The sequence below is a fragment of the Pristiophorus japonicus genome, chromosome 2 (genome assembly GCF_044704955.1).
Source record: "Pristiophorus japonicus isolate sPriJap1 chromosome 2, sPriJap1.hap1, whole genome shotgun sequence".
Classification (NCBI taxonomy): Eukaryota; Metazoa; Chordata; class Chondrichthyes; family Pristiophoridae; genus Pristiophorus; species Pristiophorus japonicus.
Genome location: NC_091978.1, coordinates 40,338,793 through 40,360,551, shown reverse-complemented (window position 1 = coordinate 40,360,551; position 21,759 = coordinate 40,338,793). Strand labels below are relative to the sequence as shown.

Genomic DNA, 21,759 nt, shown 5'->3' with positions numbered 1-21,759 from the left:
TTGCACTGAATTTATTGTGTTTTCTGTACATGGAAAGGTTCCAATAAAATGTTTTACATATAAAAGCTTGAAAGTGCAATTTAGGCAACAAATCCAGCTTTAAAACTGTCACACTTCATGAATGGAAAAGAAACAACAGAATAAGCATTTTGTTTGACCTCTAAAATCTGCTGAGCCAAACCTTCTCGTTAGCTAAATGTGGAATTACAGCTGTTATCAATCTCAACTACAAATACAGCACATAGATTAGTAGAAGCAAATTATTTGCAGCCTTATTAGTTACATCAAGTTACTGTCTCGTTCAGTAATATTCTTCCACTGGCCTTGCCAGAAAAACAGAAGTGAAATTCAGGCAGCTGTTTTTGGTTTGTTGTACAGAAGAGAGATAACAGCAAGTTCCCTCTTCATGGAACTGAGTTTTCAGGGTCTTTGCCACAATAAATGACAGGAAGACAGTCATTATTGATGAAACAAAACCTATTACTGGTTGCCCCTCACTTGGATTACAAGGTCAGTACCTAAGTGCTCCAGTAGTAGATACATTTTGCTGCTCTGATGCTACTTATCAAGAATAGACTGTTGAGAACAGAAAGGAATTGCTGAAGGCCCAAGCTGCTTGTTGATTTGTCTTGGAAGGAAAAATGAGAGGCAGAATAATCTAAATGGCAGAATTCTAACAGACGTGCAGGAACAGTGAGACCTGCGGATTCACATACACAAATCTTAGAAGATGGCAGTATCACAACATGATCAGGAGGACATTAAGTAATGCTTTTTCATGAGGAAGCCCAATGTGGCCGCTTGGCCACAAACACACGCAGATTCAGAAATGAAAAAAAGCTGATGCTCGTAAATAAGATAGGCAGGGTTTTTGAGGCTGTTCCACTCGAGACAACAGAATGCTAATAAGCATTAGATCCTCACTATGAAAGTCTGCTACAAATAACATAAGAAATAAGAGCAGGAGTATTGCCTCGAGCCTGCTCTGCCATTTAGTATGATCATGGCTGATCCGATCATGGACTCGGGTCCACTTCCCTGCCTGCTCCCCATAACCCCTCATCGATTAAGAAACTGTCTATCCCTGTCTTAAATTTATTCAATAACCCAGCTTCCACAGCTCGCTGAGGCAGCGAATTCCACAGATTGACAACCCTCAGAAGAAATTCCTCCTCATCGCAGTTTTAAATGGGCGGCCCCTTATTCTAAGATTATAACCCCCTAGTTCTAGTCTCCCCTATTAGTGGAAACATCCTCTCTGCATCCACCTTTTCAAGCTCCCTCATAATCTTATACGTTTCGATAAGATCATCTTTCATTCTCCTCAATTCCAATGAGTAGATGCCCAACCTAGTCAACCTTTCCTCATAAGTCAACCCCCTCATCTCTGGAATCAACCTGGTGAACCTTCTCTGAACTGCCTCCAAAGCAAAAATATCCTTTCTTCAATATGGAAGCCAAAACTGCACGTAGTATTCCAGGTGTGGCCTCACCAATACCCTGTATAACTGTAGCAAGACTTCCCTGCTTTTATACTCCATCCCCTTTGCAATAAAGGCCAAGATTCCATTGACCTTCCTGATCACTTGCTGTAGCTGCATACTATCCTTTTGTGTTTCATGCACAAGTAACCAGAGGTCCTGCTGTACGGCAGCACCTTGCAATTTTTCTCCGTTTGAATAATAACTTGCTCTTTGTTTTTATTTCTGCCAAACCTCACACTTTCCAACATTATACTCCATCTGCCAAATTTCTGCCCACTCACTTAGCCTGCAGATTTTTTGTGTCCTCCTCATACATCGCTTTTCCCCCCATTGTATCCTCAGCAAACTTGGCTACTTTACACTTGGTCCCTTCTTCCAAGTCGTTAATATAGATTGTAAATAGTTGGGGTCCCAGCACTTATCCCTGCGGCACCCCACTAGTTACTGATTCTCTGGTTGGCAATGAACGATTTATCCCGATTCTCTTCTCTGTTCGTTAATCCTCGATCAATGTGATATATTACCCCCAACCTCGTGAACTTTTATCTTGTGCACCTTGTCAAATGCCTTCTGAAAGTCCAAATACACCACGTCCACTGGTTCTCCTTTATCCACCTTGTTCATTACATCCTCAAAGAATTCCAGCAAATTCGTCAAACATGACTTCCCCTTCATAAATCCATGCTGACTCTGCTTGACTGAATTATGTTTTTCCAAATGTCCTGCTACTGCTACTTTAATAATGGACTCCAACATTTTCCCAACCACAGACGTGAGGCTAACTGGTCTATCGGTTCCTGCTTTTTGTTGGCGTGCTTTTTTAAATAGGGGCGTTACATTTGCAGTTTTCCAATCTGCTGGGACCTCGCCAGAATCCAGGGAATTTTGGTAAATTACAACCAATGCTGCCACCATCCCTGCCGCAACTTCTCTTAAGATCTTAGGATGCAAGCCATCAGGTCCAGGGGATTTATCCGCCTTTCGTCTCATTGGGGTCAAGTTTCGGTCTGAGTTGCTCCTATTTTTTTGGAGCAACTGGTTTAGAATAGAGTATCTTAGAAATTGCAATCCTCGGCATTTAGTTTGCTCCAGTTCTAGTCAGTTAGAACAGTTTCAGTTTGGAACAGATTTTTTTTCCAAAAGGGGGCGTGTCCGGCCACTTACGCCTGTTTTGAAAGTTTAGGCAGTGAAAACTTACTCCAAACTAACTTAGAATGGAGCAAGTGCAGATTTTTGTATGCTCAGAAAAACCTTGCCGACACTTTACAAATCAGGCGTAGGTTACAAATCAGGCGTAGGGAATGAAGTAGGGGTGGGGGGGGGGGGGAAGTAATAGAATTCTACAAGCATTCAACAGTCTTACTTATACAAATAAGGAGCCATCCTGAATAAAAAATTATAAACAAAGCAAAAAGACAAAATATTGAATATTCCTACCTGTGTGAAGCAGCAGCAGCCTTCGAGCTGCGGTGCTTCAGGCAGGCCTTCCATGCAGGAGACGGGGCGGCGTCAGTGACTTGACGGCAGCCCAACAATGGCAGCAGGCAACATTCGAGCTGCGGTGCTTCAGGCAGGCCTTCCTTCCATGCAGGAGACAGGGGCGGCGTCAGTGGCTCGATGGCAGCCAAAGACACAGCAAGCAAGCAGCCTTCAAGCTGCGAGGGAAGCGGAGGCCATTCGGCCACGGGATAGGGGCGGCATCAGTGGCTCGACGGCAGCCGAAGACACAGCAAGCAAGCAGCCTTCGAGCTGCGAGGGAAGCTGAGGCCATTCGGCCACGGGATAGGGGCAGCGTCAGTGGCTCGACGGCAGCCAAAGATACAGCAAGCAAGCAGCCTTTGAGCTGCGAGGGAAGCTGAGGCCATTCGGCCACGGGATAGGGGCGAAAAGCAGCACTCACTGATTTCAGCAGGTGATTTCTTCAACAGTGCTGCTAAAAGCACTCCTTCAGACACTAAAAATCACCAAAATTCAATCCCAAGCTTTTCCATGGGTTCAACAGACAAATTAACACTTTTCTTTAAGTCCCTTTAAAAATGGCCGAGTGCCAATGTTTATGGGCGACTGAGCGTGCGCTCCAACGCGCACGCGCAAGGCTGCCGGCACGACGTTGTCTCATTTCAATTAGCAACCCCCACCCCACCACTTGTCGACTCTGTGGCTCTGCCCCCCGCTGCTGTGTGCGCACCGCACCGAGCTCCCAGGGACCTGCAGGGAGCCGGAGAATCTGGAGGTATTCTTCTGACGCACTTTTAGGGGCGAAAAACGGGCGTCCAGATCGGGGCTGTGCCGTTCTAGGCGTGGCCCGAAACTTCACCCCATTATCTTACTGAGTTCCATCTCCTTAGTGATTGTGATTAAGTTCCTCCCCCCCCCCCCCCACCCCCCCCTATAGCCCCTTGACTATCCACTGTTGGGATATTTTTTTAAGTGTCCTCTATCATAAAGACTGATACAAAATATTTTTTCAGAGTTTGTCATCTCCATGTTCCCCATTACTAATTCCCTGGTCTCGTCCTCTACTTTAGCCACCTCTTTCTTTTTATCAACCTATAGAAACTCTTGCTATCTGTTTTTATATTTCGTGCTAGTTTACTTTCATCGTCAATCTTCCCTTTCTTAATCATTTTTTTGTCATTCTTTGGGAAGATTTTAAAAGCCAGCAATCTTCTGTCCTCCCACTAGTTTTGGCCACTTTGTATGCCCTTGTTTTTAAATTGGATACAGTCTTTTATTTCTTTCGTTAGCCACGGACGGCTATCTTTTCTTCTACATACTTTCCTCACTGGAATATATTTTTCTTGAGAGTTGTGAAATATTTCATTAAATGTACGCCACTGTTCATCAACCATCATACACTTGAATCTATTTGCTCAGTCCACTTTAGCCAACTCTGCCCTCATACCTTTGTAGTCTCCTTTATTTAAGCTTAGTAGGCTGGTTTGAAATCCAACTTTCTCACCCTCCATCTGAATTTGAAATTCAATCATGTTATGATCACTCATTCCAAGGGGATCCTTTACTAGGAGATTGTTTATTAGTCCTGTCTCATTGCACGGGACCAGGTCGAAGATAGCCTGCCTCCTGGTTGGTTCTGTTACATACTTCTCAAGGAACTTGTCCCTTATGCACTCCATCAACTCTTCCTCAAGGCTACCCTGACCAATTTGATTTGTCCAATCAATATGGAGGTTAAAATCACCCATGGTTATTGCTGTTCCCTTTTTACAAACCCCCACTATTTCCTGGTTTATATTCTGACCAACAGAATTACCCACCAGTAATTAGTCCTTATCATATGTGTCACTTTAAAATGGACAAACTTCATTTATTAATTCCAAATTTATGTCACATCACGAGCAGTGTAATTGGCATTAAAGTGATGGTCTAAAAACAGCATTAGAGGCAATTATGGGAATTGGGAAATTTAGATGACTGCAATAGGGGATACTCAACCACAACTGATATCAATATTCATTTGTTACTGAATATAGAGGGAGCATCTTCCTTCATCTAAAGCAACTCAGATCCTTCAACGTCATTGCATTTTGAATAAATTTATTTTGACTTCCGACTCTTCCATCAACACAAATCACCTGCTGCCAATTTGCGGTTGTGACAGTGGCAGAGAAACTTAGAAAATAGGTGCAGGAGTAGGCCATTCGGCCCTTCGAGCCTGCACCACCATTCAATATGATCATGGCTGATCATTCACCTCATTACCCCTTTCCTGCTTTCTCTCCATACTCCTTGATCCCTTCAGCCATAAGATGCCACATCCAACTCCCTTTTGAATATATCTAACGAACTGGCCTCAACAACTTTCTGTGGTAGAGAATTCCACATGCTCACAACTCGAGTGAAGAAGTTTCTCCTCATCTCGGTCCTAAATGGCTTACCCCTTATCCTTAGACTGTGACCCCTGGTTCTGGACTTCCCCAACATCGGGAACATTCTTCCTGCAATCCCGTCAGAATTTTATATGTTTCTAGGAGATCCCCTCTCATTCTTCTAAATTCCAGTGAATATAAGCCTAAAAATCTTTGCAAGGCATCAACCTGGACTGCTGAGAACAAGCAGCACCTTAACAAAAATGACTCAAATTGTAACGTTAGCATTTGGATATATATATATATTCAAATTATTATTTAATGCAATGCAAATCTCTTGGATGTGATTGTGTTGCAGAGATTGTGCGCATACAAAATGCCATTATGGAACCGAAGTCACTTTTCTATGATGGAAGAACCCTGTGTGTGTTATTTCTGGAACTCCCTCCCTAAACCTCTCTGCCTCGCTCCCTCCCTTTCCTCCTTTAAGACGCTCCTTAAAACCTACCTCTTTTTTTTAAGCTTTTGGTTATCAGCCTTAATTTTTTCTGTTTTGTCTTGTAATACTGCTGTGAAGCACCTTGGGACATTTTACTGCGTTAAAGGTGCTATATAAATAAAAGTTGTTGTTGTTAAATCCAGGTGTTATCAGACAGTTATTATTCAAACTTTAACGTGTGAAGGAACCCTGCACACCCTGTATTTAAATCTGTCAGCAACTCAAAAATGTAGCAAGACATACCCTCGCTGGGTATAATAAAAACTTCAATAATCTAATAGAGGTATGGCAGGGCAATGCACATCCTGCGCCATGTGGGAAGTCCTGGACGCTTCTCGTGGCCTGACGACCACGTGTGCGGAAGTGTCGCCAGCTAGATTTTCGTGTTACGGAGCTTGAGGGCGGCTGGGGTCACTGCAGTGCAACCGCAAAGCTGAGAGCTTCATGGATAGCATATTTCAGGAGGTGGTCACCCTGCAGCTTCAGAGTCTGCAAACAGAGAGGGAATGGGTGACTGCCAGACAGACAATAAGGACCAGGCAGGTAGGGCAGGAGTCCCCTGAGTGCATCTCGCTCGCTAATGTCAGGGAAGGAAAACAGATACCCGAACTGAATTGTAAGGCTCATCAGTATTAGGAGGTTCTGAGGAATCGGGAGTTCCTGTGTTTCGATAGCGATTGTAGTTGTATGTAAAACTCACTTATGTATGTGTTGGGGAAATTGATGGGATTGAAGGCCGATAAATCCCCAGGGCCTGATGGACTGCATCCCAGAGTACTTAAGGAGGTGGCCTTGGAAATAGTGGATGCGTTGACAGTCATTTTCCAACATTCCATTGACTCTGGATTAGTTCCTATGGAGTGAAGGGTAGCCAATGTAACCCCACTTTTTAAAAAAGGAGGGAGAGAGAAAACAGGGAATTATAGACCGGTCAGCCTGACATCGGTAGTGGGTAAAATGATGGAATCAATTATTAAGGATGTCATAGCAGTGCATTTGGAAAGAGGTGACATGATAGGTCCAAGTCAGCATGGATTTGTGAAAGGGAAATCATGCTTGACAAATCTTCTGGAATTTTTTGAGGATGTTTCCAGTAGAGTGGATAAGGGAGAACCAGTTGATGTGGTATATTTGGACTTTCAGAAGGCGTTCGACAAGGTCCCACACAAGAGATTGATGTGCAAAGTTAGAGCACATGGGATTGGGGGTAGTGTACTGACATGGATTGAGAACTGGTTGTCAGACAGGAAGCAAAGAGTAGGAGTAAATGGGTACTTTTCAGAATGGCAGGCAGTGACTAGTGGGGTACCGCAAGGTTCTGTGCTGGGGCCCCAGCTGTTTACACTGTACATTAATGATTTAGATGAGGGGATTAAATGTAGTATCTCCAAATTTGCGGATGACACCAAGTTGGGTGGCAGTGTGAGCTGCGAGGAGGATGCTGTGAGGCTGCAGAGCGACTTGGATAGGTTAGGTGAGTGGGCAAATGCATGGCAGATGAAGTATAATGTGGATAAATGTGAGGTTATCCACTTTGGTGGTAAAAACAGAGAGACAGACTATTATCTGAATGGTGACAGATTAGGAAAAGGGGAGGTGCAAAGAGACCTGGGTGTCATGGTACATCAGTCATTGAAGGTTGGCATGCAGGTGCAGCAGGCGGTTAAGAAAGCAAATGGCATGTTGGCCTTCATAGCAAGGGGATTTGAGTACAGGGGCAGGGAGGTGTTGCTACAGTTGTACAGGGCATTGGTGAGGCCACACCTGGAGTATTATGTACAGTTTTGGTCTCCTAACCTGAGGAAGGACATTCTTGCTATTGAGGGAGTGCAGCGAAGGTTCACCAGACTGATTCCCGGGATGGCGGGACTGACCTATCAAGAAAGACTGGATCAACTGGGCTTGTATTCACTGGAGTTCAGAAGAATGAGAGGGGACCTCATAGAAACATTTAAAATTCTGACGGGGTTAGACAGGTTAGATGCAGGAAGAATGTTCCCAATGTTGGGGAAGTCCAGAACCAGAGGTCACAGTCTAAGGATAAGGGGTAAGCCATTTAGGACCGAGATGCGGAGGAACTTCTTCACCCAGAGAGTGGTGAACCTGTGGAATTCTCTACCACAGAAAGTTGTTGAGGCCAATTCACTAAATATATTCAAAAAGGAGTTAGATGAGGTCCTTACTACTAGGGGGATCAAGGGGTATGGTGAGAAAGCAGGAATGGGGTACTGAAGTTGAATGTTCAGCCATGAACTCATTGAATGGCGGTGCAGGCTAGAAGGGCCGAATGGCCTACTCCTGCACCTATTTTCTATGTTTCTATGTTTCTATGTTAAAGCACGCTTATACACTTGCTTGAATGAGTTTGAAGAAGGGGAAGCAGCAAAGCTTGCTAGGTTACAAAGCCTGTTGGTTAATGAACCACCATAAGTAACCAACAATGGAAACAACACATTCAGTATAGAACAACACTTGCCAAGGACAGTGGAGAGTAAAGTGTTTGGGAACATATAATGTAAACAGCATCTGTATCTCATGAGAAACTAGGACATTATGACTAAAGTCCTCTTGGGAACAGGATAAGAAAGCAGGTGTTTTGGGAAACAAGATATCAAACCCTGGGAAACAAGTTTACTTCACACGTCATGAGAAACTGAGGCAAAGTGACACCATTGAAGAACACATTCCGGAAGAGTGACGTGATGAGATGGACAGGTGGGAAAGAACCACTCAGAGCTAGTCTGATAAGAGTCAACAATTCAATGTGACTTCGCTGATAGCAGTCGAGCAATCGATGGTTTTGTGGGAGGGCTGCACCCGTCAGAATATGTATAAATGTCATTACAAACTGTTGTTCTGGGAAGTGTTCCTCGGAACATTTCCCTTGCATGCTCGAATAAAACCCGGTTGAACTGAAGTTTTCGTCTGAGTGATTCAGTGGTCGCTATTAAAAGGGCAGGTGTCGACTCCTTATATCAGGGAGTCCACCTCGAGGAAGAGAAGTCTTCCTTCTACCAGTTTTCAGATCTGGATACTGAGGGTGATGATTCCTCTCGAGTGCAGCCAGAGCTAAGTCTACAGCACCATGGGTAGCTCAGCTGCACGGAGGCTTTGTGGGGGGGGGGGGGGGCGGTGGGGGAGCGCGGGGGTGGTGAGGAAGAAAAGTGGAAGAGCAATAGGGGCAAGGGATTCAATAGTTAGACATGACTCCAGAATGCCAGAGTCAAGGATGTCACTGAACGGCTGCAGGACATTCTGGGGGTGGGGGTGGAGGTTAAACAGCCAGAGGTCGTGGTCCATATTTGTACCAATGACAGGTAGAAAAAGGGTGGGAACAATAATTCTAAAGCCCTCTGGATGTCTCGGGACTGACAGGGGAGGATAAAGGAAAAAAAGGGAAGCTTATATCATATACCGACAGCTAAATACTGCAGAATCTTTGGAGGAAATAGAAAGTTCAAAGGCAACATTAAAAAGGATATTAGGAATGCTGAGAGAGAGCATGAAAAATTCTTGGCAAACAAAATTAAGGAAAACCCAAAGATGTTCTATAAATATATTAAGAGCAAGAGGATAACTAAAGAAAGGGTAGGGCCTATTAGAGACCATAAAGATAATCTGTGCGTGGAGGAGGAAGACGAGGGTATGGTTCTGAATGAATACTTTGCGTCGGTTTTCACAAAAGAGAGGGACGATGCAGGCATTATGATGAGGGAGGAGGCATGTGAAATATTAGATGAAATAAACAGAGAGGGGAAGTATTAAGGGGTTCAACATCTTTGAAAGTGGATAAATGCCCAGTGCAAAAACAGTAAGGCAGTAACAGTAGGGTATTTCAACTACCCCAATATTAACTGGGATAGAATTGGTGTGAAAGGTATAAAAGGAGAATACTTAAAATGCATTCAGGAAAACTTTTTTTAACCAGAATGTAGCAAGCCCAAGAGAGGGAACGGTTCTGGACTTGGTTTTAGGAAATGAAGCCGGACAGGTTAAAGGGGTATCAGTGCGAGTGATCCAAGGCAAAGTGGCAGGTTGGTTCCAAAATTGGTTCAGAGGCAGGAAGCAAAGGGTAATGACTGATGGGGTTTTTTGTGACTGGAAGGCTGTTTCCAGTGGGCTTCTGCAAGGCTCAGTACGAGGTCACTTGCTTTTTGTGGTATACATCAATGACTTAGACTTGAATATAGGGGGTTTCATTAAGAAGTTTGCAGATGATACAAAAATTGACAGTGTGATTGATAATGAAGAAAAAAAGTTATAGACTGCAGAAAGTTATCAATGGACTGGTAAGGTAAGCAGAACAGTAGCAAATGTAATTCAATCCGGAACAGTGAGAGGTAATGCATTTGGGGAGGGCTAACATGACAAGAGAATACATAATAATTGGTCAGACACTGAGAATGATAGAGGAACCTGGAGTGCATGTCCACAGATAGATCCCTGAAAGTAGGTCAGGTAGATAAGGTCGGGGAGAGGGGGGCGGCGGGTGGTGGTCAGGCAGAGGCCAGGGGATGTCGGGCCGAGGCACAGCCAGGGCGGGGGTAGAAATGTCAGGCCGCCGGAAGCCGGGGGGACAAGAGGACGAGTCAGGGTGGGGTGGTCGGGTGGACGAGGCGAGGGCGGGGTAGAGGTCGAGGTGTGGCAGGAGGGGAAAATATAGGGCTGCCACAGGTTGGAAGGGGGCAGGAGGTGGTCAGGCGGCCGAGGGAGTCCGGATTTCGGAACATTTTCAGGTTTCTGGACAACCCCGCCACAGATCGGGATCGGCCCGCTGTCCGTGGACATCGCACCTGTATAAAATAAGAGGAAACACAGGAGGGAGCGAAGCATGTGCAAAATAAGTATCTGCTGTGCAAAGAGCAAAGGGATTAATAGATGCATTCATACAACATTCTATGTTTAATTACCTGAAAAGTCTCTTCCAGGAAAATCATAATTTGAAGATCTGTGTGCATTATAAGCGAAGTCAAATGTTGGATCAGTGCTGCAATACAGCGGACATAAGAACACAAGAACACAAATCTTGTTGGAGCAATGCATCGCGCAACATAGGCTGTTAGTTAGATTTTTTTCCTTAATCCTTCAACTCAAAAAAATTTGTTGGAAATGCAAACTTATATTGGTGTATTGAGGGCAATGGGGCATTTGGGACCTCAGTAACTGGTGGGACTAATAGTGTATCTTCTTAACTAATGAGATTTAAGGATTGAGAAAGAAGCAGAGAGTCAAATCCGGTACAGTAAGACAAGTAGAGTGTGAAAAAGATGGGAAAGAGAAAAAGAGACAAAAGGAAAAGTAAGAAAAATATTTAAATTAAAAGTTTTACATTTTAAAAATCTCTACCTATTATTATATTGACGTGGATAGAGAACTGGTTGGCAGACAGGAAGCAAAGAGTGGGAATAAACGGGTCCTTTTCAGAACGGCAGGCAGTGACGAGTGGGGTACCGCAAGGTTCAGTGCTGGGACCCAGCTATTTACAATATATGTTAATGATTTAGACGAAGGAATTGAATGTAATATCTCCAGGTTTGCAGATGACATTAAGCTGGGTGGCAGGGTGAGCTGTGAGGAGGATGCTAAGAGGCTGCAGGGTGACTTGGACAGGTTCGGTGAGTGGGCAAATGCATGGCAGATGCAGTATAATGTGAATAAATGTGAGGTTATCCACTTTGGTGGCAAAAACAGAAAGGCAAATTATCTGAATGGTAACAGATTAGTAAAAGGGCAGGTGCAACAAGACCTGGGTGTCATGGTACATTGAAAGTAGTCCATTTCATTGGTCATTGAAAGTAGGCATGCAGGTACAGCAGGCAGTTAAGAAAGCAAATGGCATATTGGCCTTCATAGCAAGAGGATTTGAGTATAGGAGCAGGGAGGTCTTGCTGCAGTTGTACAGGGCCTTGGTGAGACCACTCCTTCAGTATTGTGTTCACTTTTGATCTCCTAATCTGAGGAAGGACGTTCTTGCTATTGAGGGAGTGCAACGAAGGTTCACCAGACTGATTCCCGGGATGGCAGGACTGACATATGGAGAAAGACTGGATCGACTCGGCTTATATTCACTGGAATTTAGAACAAAGAGAGGATCTCATAGAAGCATATCAAATTCTGACAGGATTGGACAGGTTCGATGCAGGAAGAATGTTCCCGATGTTGGGGAAGTCCAGAACAAGGGTCACAGTCAAAGGATAAGGGGTAAGCCATTTAGGACCGAGATGAGAAACTTTTTCACCGAGAATTGTGAACCTATGGAATTCTCTACCACAGAAAGTTGTTGATGCCAGTTCATTGGATAATATTCAAGAGGGAATTAGATATGGCCCTTACGGCTAAAGGGATCAGGGGGTATGGAGAGAAGTCAGGAGTGGAGTACTGAAGTTGCATGATCAGCCATGATCATATTGAATGGTGGTGCAGGCTTGAAGGACCGAATGGCCTGCTCCTGCACCTATTTTCTATGTTTCTATGTAACTGTTTACTGTAGGCAGCAATGAGATTGAACAGTTGAAATGGTTCCCTTTCTCGGTCAGAGGAGTTGACTGGCATTGCATTAACAATGATCACATTGTTAAATTGCTGTTAAGTTCCAACCCAAACTTTCTGCGATGAGTGTAATGGGCAATTAATGTGCAAATCCAGCAATTTCTTTTTAAAAAAAGGGAGGCTAAGGGCGAGATGACATTTGCGCAAAGCAAACAGAGGAGCGGCGTAAATCGATCAGCAAGTACTGGACATTCACAATTCACGTCGAATTTCTTAATCCCTTGAATTTGCGGGCTGACTTGCATTAATAACGGTATGCGCCATTAACACGTTGTTATTTTTCCAGCAACATTCAGCCTGTCAATTTTTGAGTTCTGATAAAAGTCCAGCAGCCTGAAAGGTTAACTGTTTCTCTTTCCACAGATAAAGCCTAACTGGTTGAGTATTTCCAGCACTTTGTTTTTCCTATTTTTTTTTAAAACTGCATCTGTCAATAACTTAATTCTTCAGAAACACATGTTGTAACCATTTAAACTTTGCTTCAAAGACCTAGCCTAGCAAACAGTTTCATTTGTTTAAAGTAACTTATTTCTTATTTCTTTCTAACTTTCTCCCTTGAACTTAAAACTTTACATCAGCTATGGCTCAGTGGGTAGCACTCTCGCCTCGGAGTCAGGTTGAGAGTTACTGGAGACTTGAGCACAGAAATCTAGACTGACATTTGGGGGTAATATATTAACCAATCCGCTATCCATGCGAACAGAAAACAGTGAGTCGGGATAAATGGGTCATTTTTTGGTTGATAAACGGTTACTAATGGGGTGCCACAGGGATCGTGCTGGGGCCTCAACTATTTACAATTTATATTAATGACTTAGATGAAGGGACAGAGTGTAATGTAGTCATGTTTGCTGATGATACAAAGATGGGTGGGAAGGCAAGTTGTGAGGAGGACATTAAAAAAATCTTAAAAGGGACATAGACAGGCTAAGTGAGTGGCCAAACATTTGGCAGATGGAGTATAATATGGGAAAGTGTAAGGAAAAATTAAAAAGTAAATTATTTAAATGGAGCGAAATTACAAAATGCTGCAGTCCAGAGGGGCCTGGGTGTCCTTGTGCATGAAACATAAAAAGTTAGTATGCAGGTACAGCAAGTAATCAGGAAGGCAAATGGAATGTTGGCCTTTATTACAAAGGGGATAGAGTATAAAAACAGGGAAGTCCTTCTATAACGGTACAGGGTATTGGTAAGGCCACACCGAGAATACGGTGCATAGTTTTGGTCTGGTTAGTTAAGGAGGGATTTAATTGCATTGGAGACAGTTCAGGAAGGTTCACTAGGTTGATTCCAGAGATGAAGTGGTTGACTTATAAAGGAAAGGTTGAGTAGGTTGGGCCGATACTCATTGGAGTTTAGAAGAATGAGAGGTGATCTTATTGAAATATATAAGATACTGAGGGGGCTCGACAAAGTAGATGCAGAGAGGAGGTTTCTCCTCGTGGGGGAATCGAGAACTAGGAGGCATAGTTTCAGAATAAGGGATCGCCCATTTAAAACTGAGATGAGGAGGAATTTCTTCTCTTGAGGGTTGTAAATCTGCCCCAGAGAGCTGTGGAGGCTAGGTCACTGAATATATTTAAGGTGGAGATTTAAGGTGGACAGATTTGAGCGATAAGGGTATAAAGGGTTATGGGGAAAGGGCAGGGAAGTGGAGCTGACACCAAGATCAGATGAACCATGATCTTACTGAATGGCGGAGCAGGCCCGAGGGGCCAAAAGACCTACTCCTGCTCCTATTATGTTCTTATGATCCAGTGCAGTACTGAGAGAGCACTGTCTGAGGGGTTGTCTTTCAGATGAGACATTAAACTGAGGCCTCGTCTACTTGCTCAACTGGATGTAAAAGATCCCATGGCACTATTTCAACGAGCAACGTCAAAAAACAGATTATCTGGTCATTATCACTTTCCTGTTTGTGGAAACTTTTACATTACATTTCCTACATCGTCATCATCCTAGGCAGTCCCTCGAAATCAAGCAAGACTTGCTTCCACTCCAGAAGTGAGTTGTCAGGTGACTGAACAGTCCAATATGGAAATTACAGTCTCTGTCACAAGTGGGGCAGACAGTAATTGAAGGAAAGGACGGGTGGAAAGTCTGGTTTTCCGCAAGCTCTTTCCGCTGCCTGCGTTTGGTTTCTGCATGCACTCCGCGACGAGACTCGAGATGCTCAGCGCCCTCCCGGATGTTCTTCCTCCACTGAAGGTGGTTTTGGGCCAGGGAGACCCAGGTGCCAGTGGTGATGTTGCACTTTATCAAGGAGTCTTTAAGGGATCCTTGAAATGTTTCCTCTGCCTACCTGGGGCTCGCTTGCCTTGTCGGAGTTCGGAGTAGACGGCTTGATTTGGGAGTCACGTGTCGGGCATGCGGACGATGTAGCCCGCCCAACGGAGCTGGTAGAGTGTGGTCACTGCTTCGATGTTGGGGATGTTGGCTTGATCGAGCACACCAACATTGGTGCATCTGTCCTCCCAGTGGATTTGCAGGATCTCTCTAAAACCTTTCATAATTTTAAAAACCTCTATTCGGTCACCCCCTCAGCCTTCTCTTTTCATAAGAAAAGAAAGAGACCCAGCCTGTTCATCCTTTCTCGATAAATATACCCTTGCATTTCTGGTATAATTCTTGTCAATCTTCTCAGCACCCTCTCCAGTGCCTCTATATCCTTTTTATAATATGGCGACCAGAATTGTATGCAGTACTCCAAGTGTGGTCTAACCAAGGTTTGGTACAAGTTTAGCATAACTTCATGACATTTCAATTCTATCCCTCTAGAAATAAACCAGAGTGCCTGGTTTGCTTTTTTATGGCTTTGTTAACCTGTGTTGCTACTTCTTGTGATTTGTGTATTTGTACTTGAGAGCCCTTTGCTTATCTACCCCACTCAGACGCATACCCTCCATATTCTTCCGACCAAAATACAATACCTCACATTTATCAGTGTTGAATTTCATTTGCCAATTATGTGCCCATTCTGCAAATTTATTGATGTCTTTCTGTAATTTGTTGTAAATGACAGGGACATGGAAAAAAAGCAGGGGAGTGGGACTAACTGGATTGCTCTTCGAAAGAGCCGGTGCAGACCAATGTACCCTTTAAGTTGCGTGGCCACACAGTGCTCTGCAGCTCCCGTGCAGTCGGCTCCCCGGATTTAAATAGGAAAACCTGAGCCTGTGTGGTATTTTGAATAGGCCATGCAGCCCCCACCCCAAAAAATTAAAGGAAACATTGGTGCAGACTCGATGGACCAAATGACCTCCTTCTGTGTTGAACTATTCTATGATTACAGCTTTGATGATACCCTGAACAGGCAGTAAACACCTAAATTTAACATTTCATTTCAAGGATGGTGTTAAAAGTGTGTCTTTTTATCTGTAATGAATTCTTAACATGTATTTTGAATTACATGCAAGCAGTTAATACCCAAGTTCACTATGCTTTTCGATGGAACCATCACCTCAGACCAGGAAACATGATTAGAGTGTTAGCTGTTTAATCAGCCTGGGGCCATCACTCTTCATAAATGTATAATTCATAAAAGATGTTTATGAAAAATGTAGATGGTCAACTGCCTTTTGTTTCAGTGTGGCTGTAGAGGCGGTCTAATGTCACTTTGACACTAAATAAATAAACAAGCATCAGGCTGCAATAGTGGGTTTGAATGATTATTGTGTTTGAGACCTTTGAGGGGACAAAGTCATGGATTAGCAGTAATACTTTCTGACTGGCAACTTAGCTGAAGTCTCCAATTACTGATTATTATGGGTCACGTGCCAAGCTGAACAAGCAGTCTACATCCAGTGTTCAGTAAATGGCCGAAGACATGTATTTTATACAAGTTTTGAGGTAGCTAGCATGCGACCTAGGATAGACTTTACTAATAGAAAGAAAACACAGTGACTGCTCGATGAAAAAAGATCACGGTCCATCTAGTTCGCCTTTACCATCCTGCTCGACACACGATACAATAATGGAATTGTTGACCAATCGTAATCAATCTCTTAATTAGTCTACAACAGACCCAGAAATGACACGTGGAAAACTCCAGTTATGGAGAGCTTTAGGAACCATAGGTCCTGTCATTTTTTTCCTCCTAAGCTTACACCCAATGTAATGTCTCAGATGTGTCATACGGGGCCAAAAATTGCAGTCAGAGGCTTCCTTCGTACGAATGCCTCTGACCTGAAAAAAAATATCTACGAAACTACCTGTTGGTCCCGGAGGAATGTAGGATTCCGGTCCGAGGCCTTCATTCACTGCGCAGCGCATGGGAAGATATCTTCCACGTACGGACGCATCTGCTGGAATCACGTGGGCCTGGACCACCAATCACTTTGCAGTATTGTCATTGATAAAAATGGGAACTCCGTTTGTTCGGGCTCACATTACGATCAATGAGAATCGCCCCCTAAAATAACAGCACAATAAATGTAAAAAAACAATTCACATATTTAAAATAATTTAAATTTAATGTAATTAAATGTTTTAGAAAAAACTTTTTTTTGAATGTGTTTTAATAGGGATAAAAATAAACTTACCTTAATGGACAGGGTTTTTAAGATAAAAATTAATGATTAAATTAAATTTTTCTATATTTTTAAAAGTGTTACGCTAGTAAAAGTAAGCTTTGCGCCTGCTTTTACCAGGTGTAAAAGTTTGAAGGACATTCACTGGGCAAATAGCCCACTCACTGCCGTGCTGATGTCCTTCTCCCCGGAATGTGTAGAATCTCTCTAAAGAAATTTTGACAGTTCGGAATAGCCTGCTCTCGGCGCATGCGCATTGCGCCCTAAGAGCCGGCTTTTGCAAGGCTTCATCGAATGCGTGCGCACTTCATACGCACCCGACAATACCGCAATTTTCGGCCCATTGTATTCCAAAATGTATTTTCTGAAAGAAATCTAATTTGCATTTGAATGAATCAACATGAACTGCTTCTGCTGTCTCCCAGGAGAGTCTGTTCCAGAGGTTGACCACCCGCTCACTGAAATATTGTTTCCGCAGTTTTGAACTTACTTCCTTTCCAGCACAGGCAGCGACAACTGGTTCCACTGTTCTGGACAAGGTGAAATAGCTGGTCATGGTCTACATTATCTAGTCCTTTTAGTATCCTGTAAACAGCAACCACATCCCCGCTCAACCTTCTCTTTTCACTGAGAATATGCCCAATCTGAAAACATGTATGTAAACATCTATCGAGAGAAAACATGTGGTGTTTGTACGTATCAAGAGGAGTGAAGTACAATGTAATACATGCATGGTTATAGTGTTTACTGCTTATTCATCTCCCTAATGTAAATCAAACTACTTTTTGGTTCGAAACTTAACTTCAGTATGGTAAAAGTGCATATTTAGTTCGCTTTTGAAGAGATGAAAATCATGCAGCGGAATGTGATACATTTCAGTGTATCGAGTAAAGATTCTCTATTATAATTGCTGGATCTTTTTAATCATTTTTCTAGATGTTGGGCAGAAAAAGTGCTCTGGATCATGGGGGACAAGAGGTCTGCTTTGGACAATGGCTGGCAACAGAGTGTACAAATTCTTAAATGTGACAAATGGTATGTCTGACAATGCAGCACCCAATCATTACTACAGGAAAGAATCAGCTTCGATTATATACTCAAGTTTTGATGTGAGCCTCAATGCTGCAAAACACTGACCCAGAGGCAAGACTGCTACTAACGAAGCCAAGCCTTGATATAGCAAGTATCAAGAGTCTAAAATAAAATAGGAGATCCTCAAAGTAATTAAAACACTGAGTTTGATGGGATCCTCTTCCTAATAGTGTTTGGTTTAGAAGAACAGAAGTTTAAGAATATATTACTTATCCTCGGGATGATTACCGCCAAACATCTTCAAGTCTATCAACAAAAAGCTTGTCTCATTAGTTCAACCATTTTAAGGATTAGTGTACCAAACAAATGTGTTAGTTTGGCCAGATTTATAATGCAAATTCACTGAATTATAGTTGTTTCAAACTTTAAAAACGGCATCAAAATTGACCTTACTGTTTTGAAGTTAAGTTTGGATACATTTTGGTTTATACAATGCTTTGGTCAACATAAAATAAGTTAATAGTGATTATTGAACCACATAATGCCAGGTTTTTTTTTGACATTACAAAATTTTAATATTTACAGTCCTGAATGTCACAGTCAGAATAATCATAACATGCATCACACAAAATGGCAGAAGCATCTGAATCAATTCAAAGCTACCTAAAGAGTTGCACAAAAGACATGCAATAGAACAAAAGGGCTGTCAAGGTATCCAATTGCTGAACTGAATATGTGCAATCTAATGGTTTCTTGAATGTGTTGCTCATTTAAGTTATTCGCTGTTTACTAGGTTACTTCAATTCATTTATTATTCTTGAGAAAGCTATACCTGATATAGGTTAATGGTCCTGTAGATTTTCCTAAAAGTCCACAAGCCTACAATTATCAAGGATTTCCCCAATTGTACCTACTGTAATACTTCCAAAGTTGACAGTTTACATTAAAAAAAGCTAATTTTGGACAAGTGTTTTTGCAATGTAATTTTCACAAAGATTGTAGATAAATACAGGTAACAGAAGACATTTAACCAATGAAGCACATCCTTCAAAAGAATATGGTGCATTTACAGCATGTAACTGCCTCATGAATAATTCCAGAGCTTTTGTTTCAACTACCCTACCCAAAGGAACATTCTTAGCATGAAGACATGTGTTCCAACGTCAATTTTGAATTGCTTTTCGCTAGTTCCTATGTCTTGTTGGCCTGCCGTCATGGTTTAATTTGAAATAGTGCTGCAGATTAACCTTTTTTATTCCACTTTGTACCTTACATACCCGCTCATTCATCTTTTGCAATGCTGAAGGAATCAGAGTGTAACTGTTCCTCAGAACTCAGTCCTCTCCTGTACAGATTCCAGGGCTTGGATATCTATCTGACACCTCAGTGACCAGAAATGAATGCAGTACTGAAGGTGCGGTCTGACGAAAGCACTGCACAGCATCAGCAGGACAGCCTCAGAACTATACACTATTGATTTAGAAATACGGCTCAACATTTCAATTGTTTTGTTGATTGCTGCTCCACAATGGCTAACCATGGTAAATTTACTTTATCACTAATATCTTGATCATACTTCACCATAGGAACTCTCAAAAGCATTCACTGAGGAAGAAAAATTAGGGACATACTTCAAAAGTGTACATATCCAAATTTGCAATTATATAGCAAGTCAACAAGTTAACGATTTCACTGACATCTCAAGCACAATGATTATTTTCAGGCACTACTTACCTCAATTCCACTTTGTTTGGTCAGTTTAACAGCAGTGTTATAATAGCCACACCGCAGCAAGTGTTCCACCATCATACGGTCCATGCGCTTTTTCTTCCACATATTAACTGCTGCTGCTTGGTCACTGCTATGTTCTTTCAAGTGCTCAATTCTACGTTTGCACAGCTTTGCACTCTCATCCTCAGCTTGGATGGACTCAACTGCCTGCAGGAAGGACAAGGACAAAATCAGTGAAAAACCCCCAGTAGGAAAACTGATCTGCAATGCATTTTTGTTAAGCAATGTATGATAAAACAAGTGTGACTTGGAAATGGGGAGTGACTTGCATCTGCACACACTACTATTCCCACCATCCCCTGCTTTACCTGAAGACTGCACTTGGCCTTATATTCCTGTGAATAATGCCATGGGAGAGTGTTTAAATAGTATTGCATATAACAGGCATTTCTTTTAAGTGTCATATTTGCGCCTTCTCATTACACTTTGTTTGCAATATTTCTATTGCTATAAAATAGTATATTCTCCAAATCAGTGAGCATCTGGCTACACATAGACATTAAAATTGCAATACCAACTTACTATGTATTATTAAATAAAAACAGAAAATGCTAGAAATACTCAGGTCAGGGAGCTCCTGCAGAGAAATGTCAATGACCTGAAACATTAACTCGATTTCTCTCTCCACCGATGTTTCCTGATCTGTTGATCCAGCATTTTCTGTTTTTATTTCAGCTTTCCATGATCTGCAGTATTTTGCTTTAAGTTATATCATGTGTTATTATTTTGCCGGTATTGAAAAATAAATTCTACATATTTATTCAATGCTATAATTTTATCTGCAACAATCTCTTTCAAACACCAAACATTACACATTATAATTACATCACTTATTACATTTTTATTATTCTTAGTCTCCATTTTGATTTTTAAAATCCAGATTGCTACGTCCTCCTGCTCCTATACGTTCCAGCAGCTGAGGCCTGGGGAGGTGGAGGGAGAAAGAGTGGAAAGAGAAGATGGCTGTCGCTAACAGTGTTGATACGGATTCTTTTTCCTCAATCTGGTTCAGCGAATACACTGACTCGAACACCGAAGCAGCTTATAACAAAGCAGACTTTACTAATTGTTTCAACGGCCGGGACTTATCAGAACAAAGGAACGCTCTCCCTCAGAGTGCACTCACTTCCCTCGGACAAGCCCCGTTACAATGTAGGGGCGCAACGGTTATACACTTTTGGTAACATTCAGTTCACCCTATCCTTTTGTGATCCCCCCTTCCCTCTGTCCACTCATGAGCCGACACCTGGCCTTCCCTGCCCAATTAGGTACGGGCAAGTGGTTATGTGTAATAGCAACTGTTTTTACACAAAGAGCTTTTCACCCTTGTTATTGTTACAATTTTAATGGCGTGACTAGTAACCAAGACCTTGAACAAGTCTGCTATTTGTGCCAATGTTGTAACATTTGCAGTGAGACATTCTTTTGGTTATCCTTCCATGATTCCTTTGTTCACTTCACAGTCTCCATTGCTATACATTTTCGCACAGTTGAATTCAGTGAGTTCCAGTGTGCTAGCACAGCCTTCGGACGCCTGAGGAAGAGAGAGAGTGTTCGAAAAGCAGGCCCCCAAATCTGGCACCAAGCTTATGGTCTACAGGGCTGTAGTGATACTCACCCTCTTGTATGGCTCAGAGACATGGACCGTATACAGTAGACACCTCAAATCGCTAGAGAAATACCACCAACAATGTCTCCGCAAGATCCTGCAAATTCTCTGGGAGGACAGACGCACCAATGTCGGTGTTCTCCATCAGGCCAACATCCCCAGCATCGAAGCACTGGCCACACTCGACCAGCTCCATTGGGGCGGGCCACATCGTCCACATGCCCAACACGATCTACTCGGAACTCCTTCACGGCAAGCAAGCCCCAGGTGGGCAGAGGAAACGTTTCAAGGACACCCTCAAAGCCTCCTTGATAAAGTGCAACATCCCCACTGACACCTGGGAGTCCCTGGCCAAAGACCACCATAAGTGGAGAAAGGGCATCCGGGGTGGGCTGAGCACCTCGAGTCTTGTCGCCGAGAGCATGCAGAAAACGAG

At 42.9% G+C, this 21,759-nt stretch overlaps 1 protein-coding gene across 1 annotated transcript in view; it reads right to left on the bottom strand.

Annotated features, from left to right (window-relative positions):
* The window catches only part of maea (macrophage erythroblast attacher, E3 ubiquitin ligase), a 221,144-nt gene that overhangs the window by 134,282 nt on the left and 65,103 nt on the right, over window positions 1–21,759 (bottom strand). Inside the window, exon 3 of the mRNA XM_070866887.1 lies at window positions 19,658–19,861. Coding sequence (XP_070722988.1) covers window positions 19,658–19,861 — 204 coding nt within the window. The remainder of the gene's footprint in view (window positions 1–19,657; window positions 19,862–21,759) is intronic.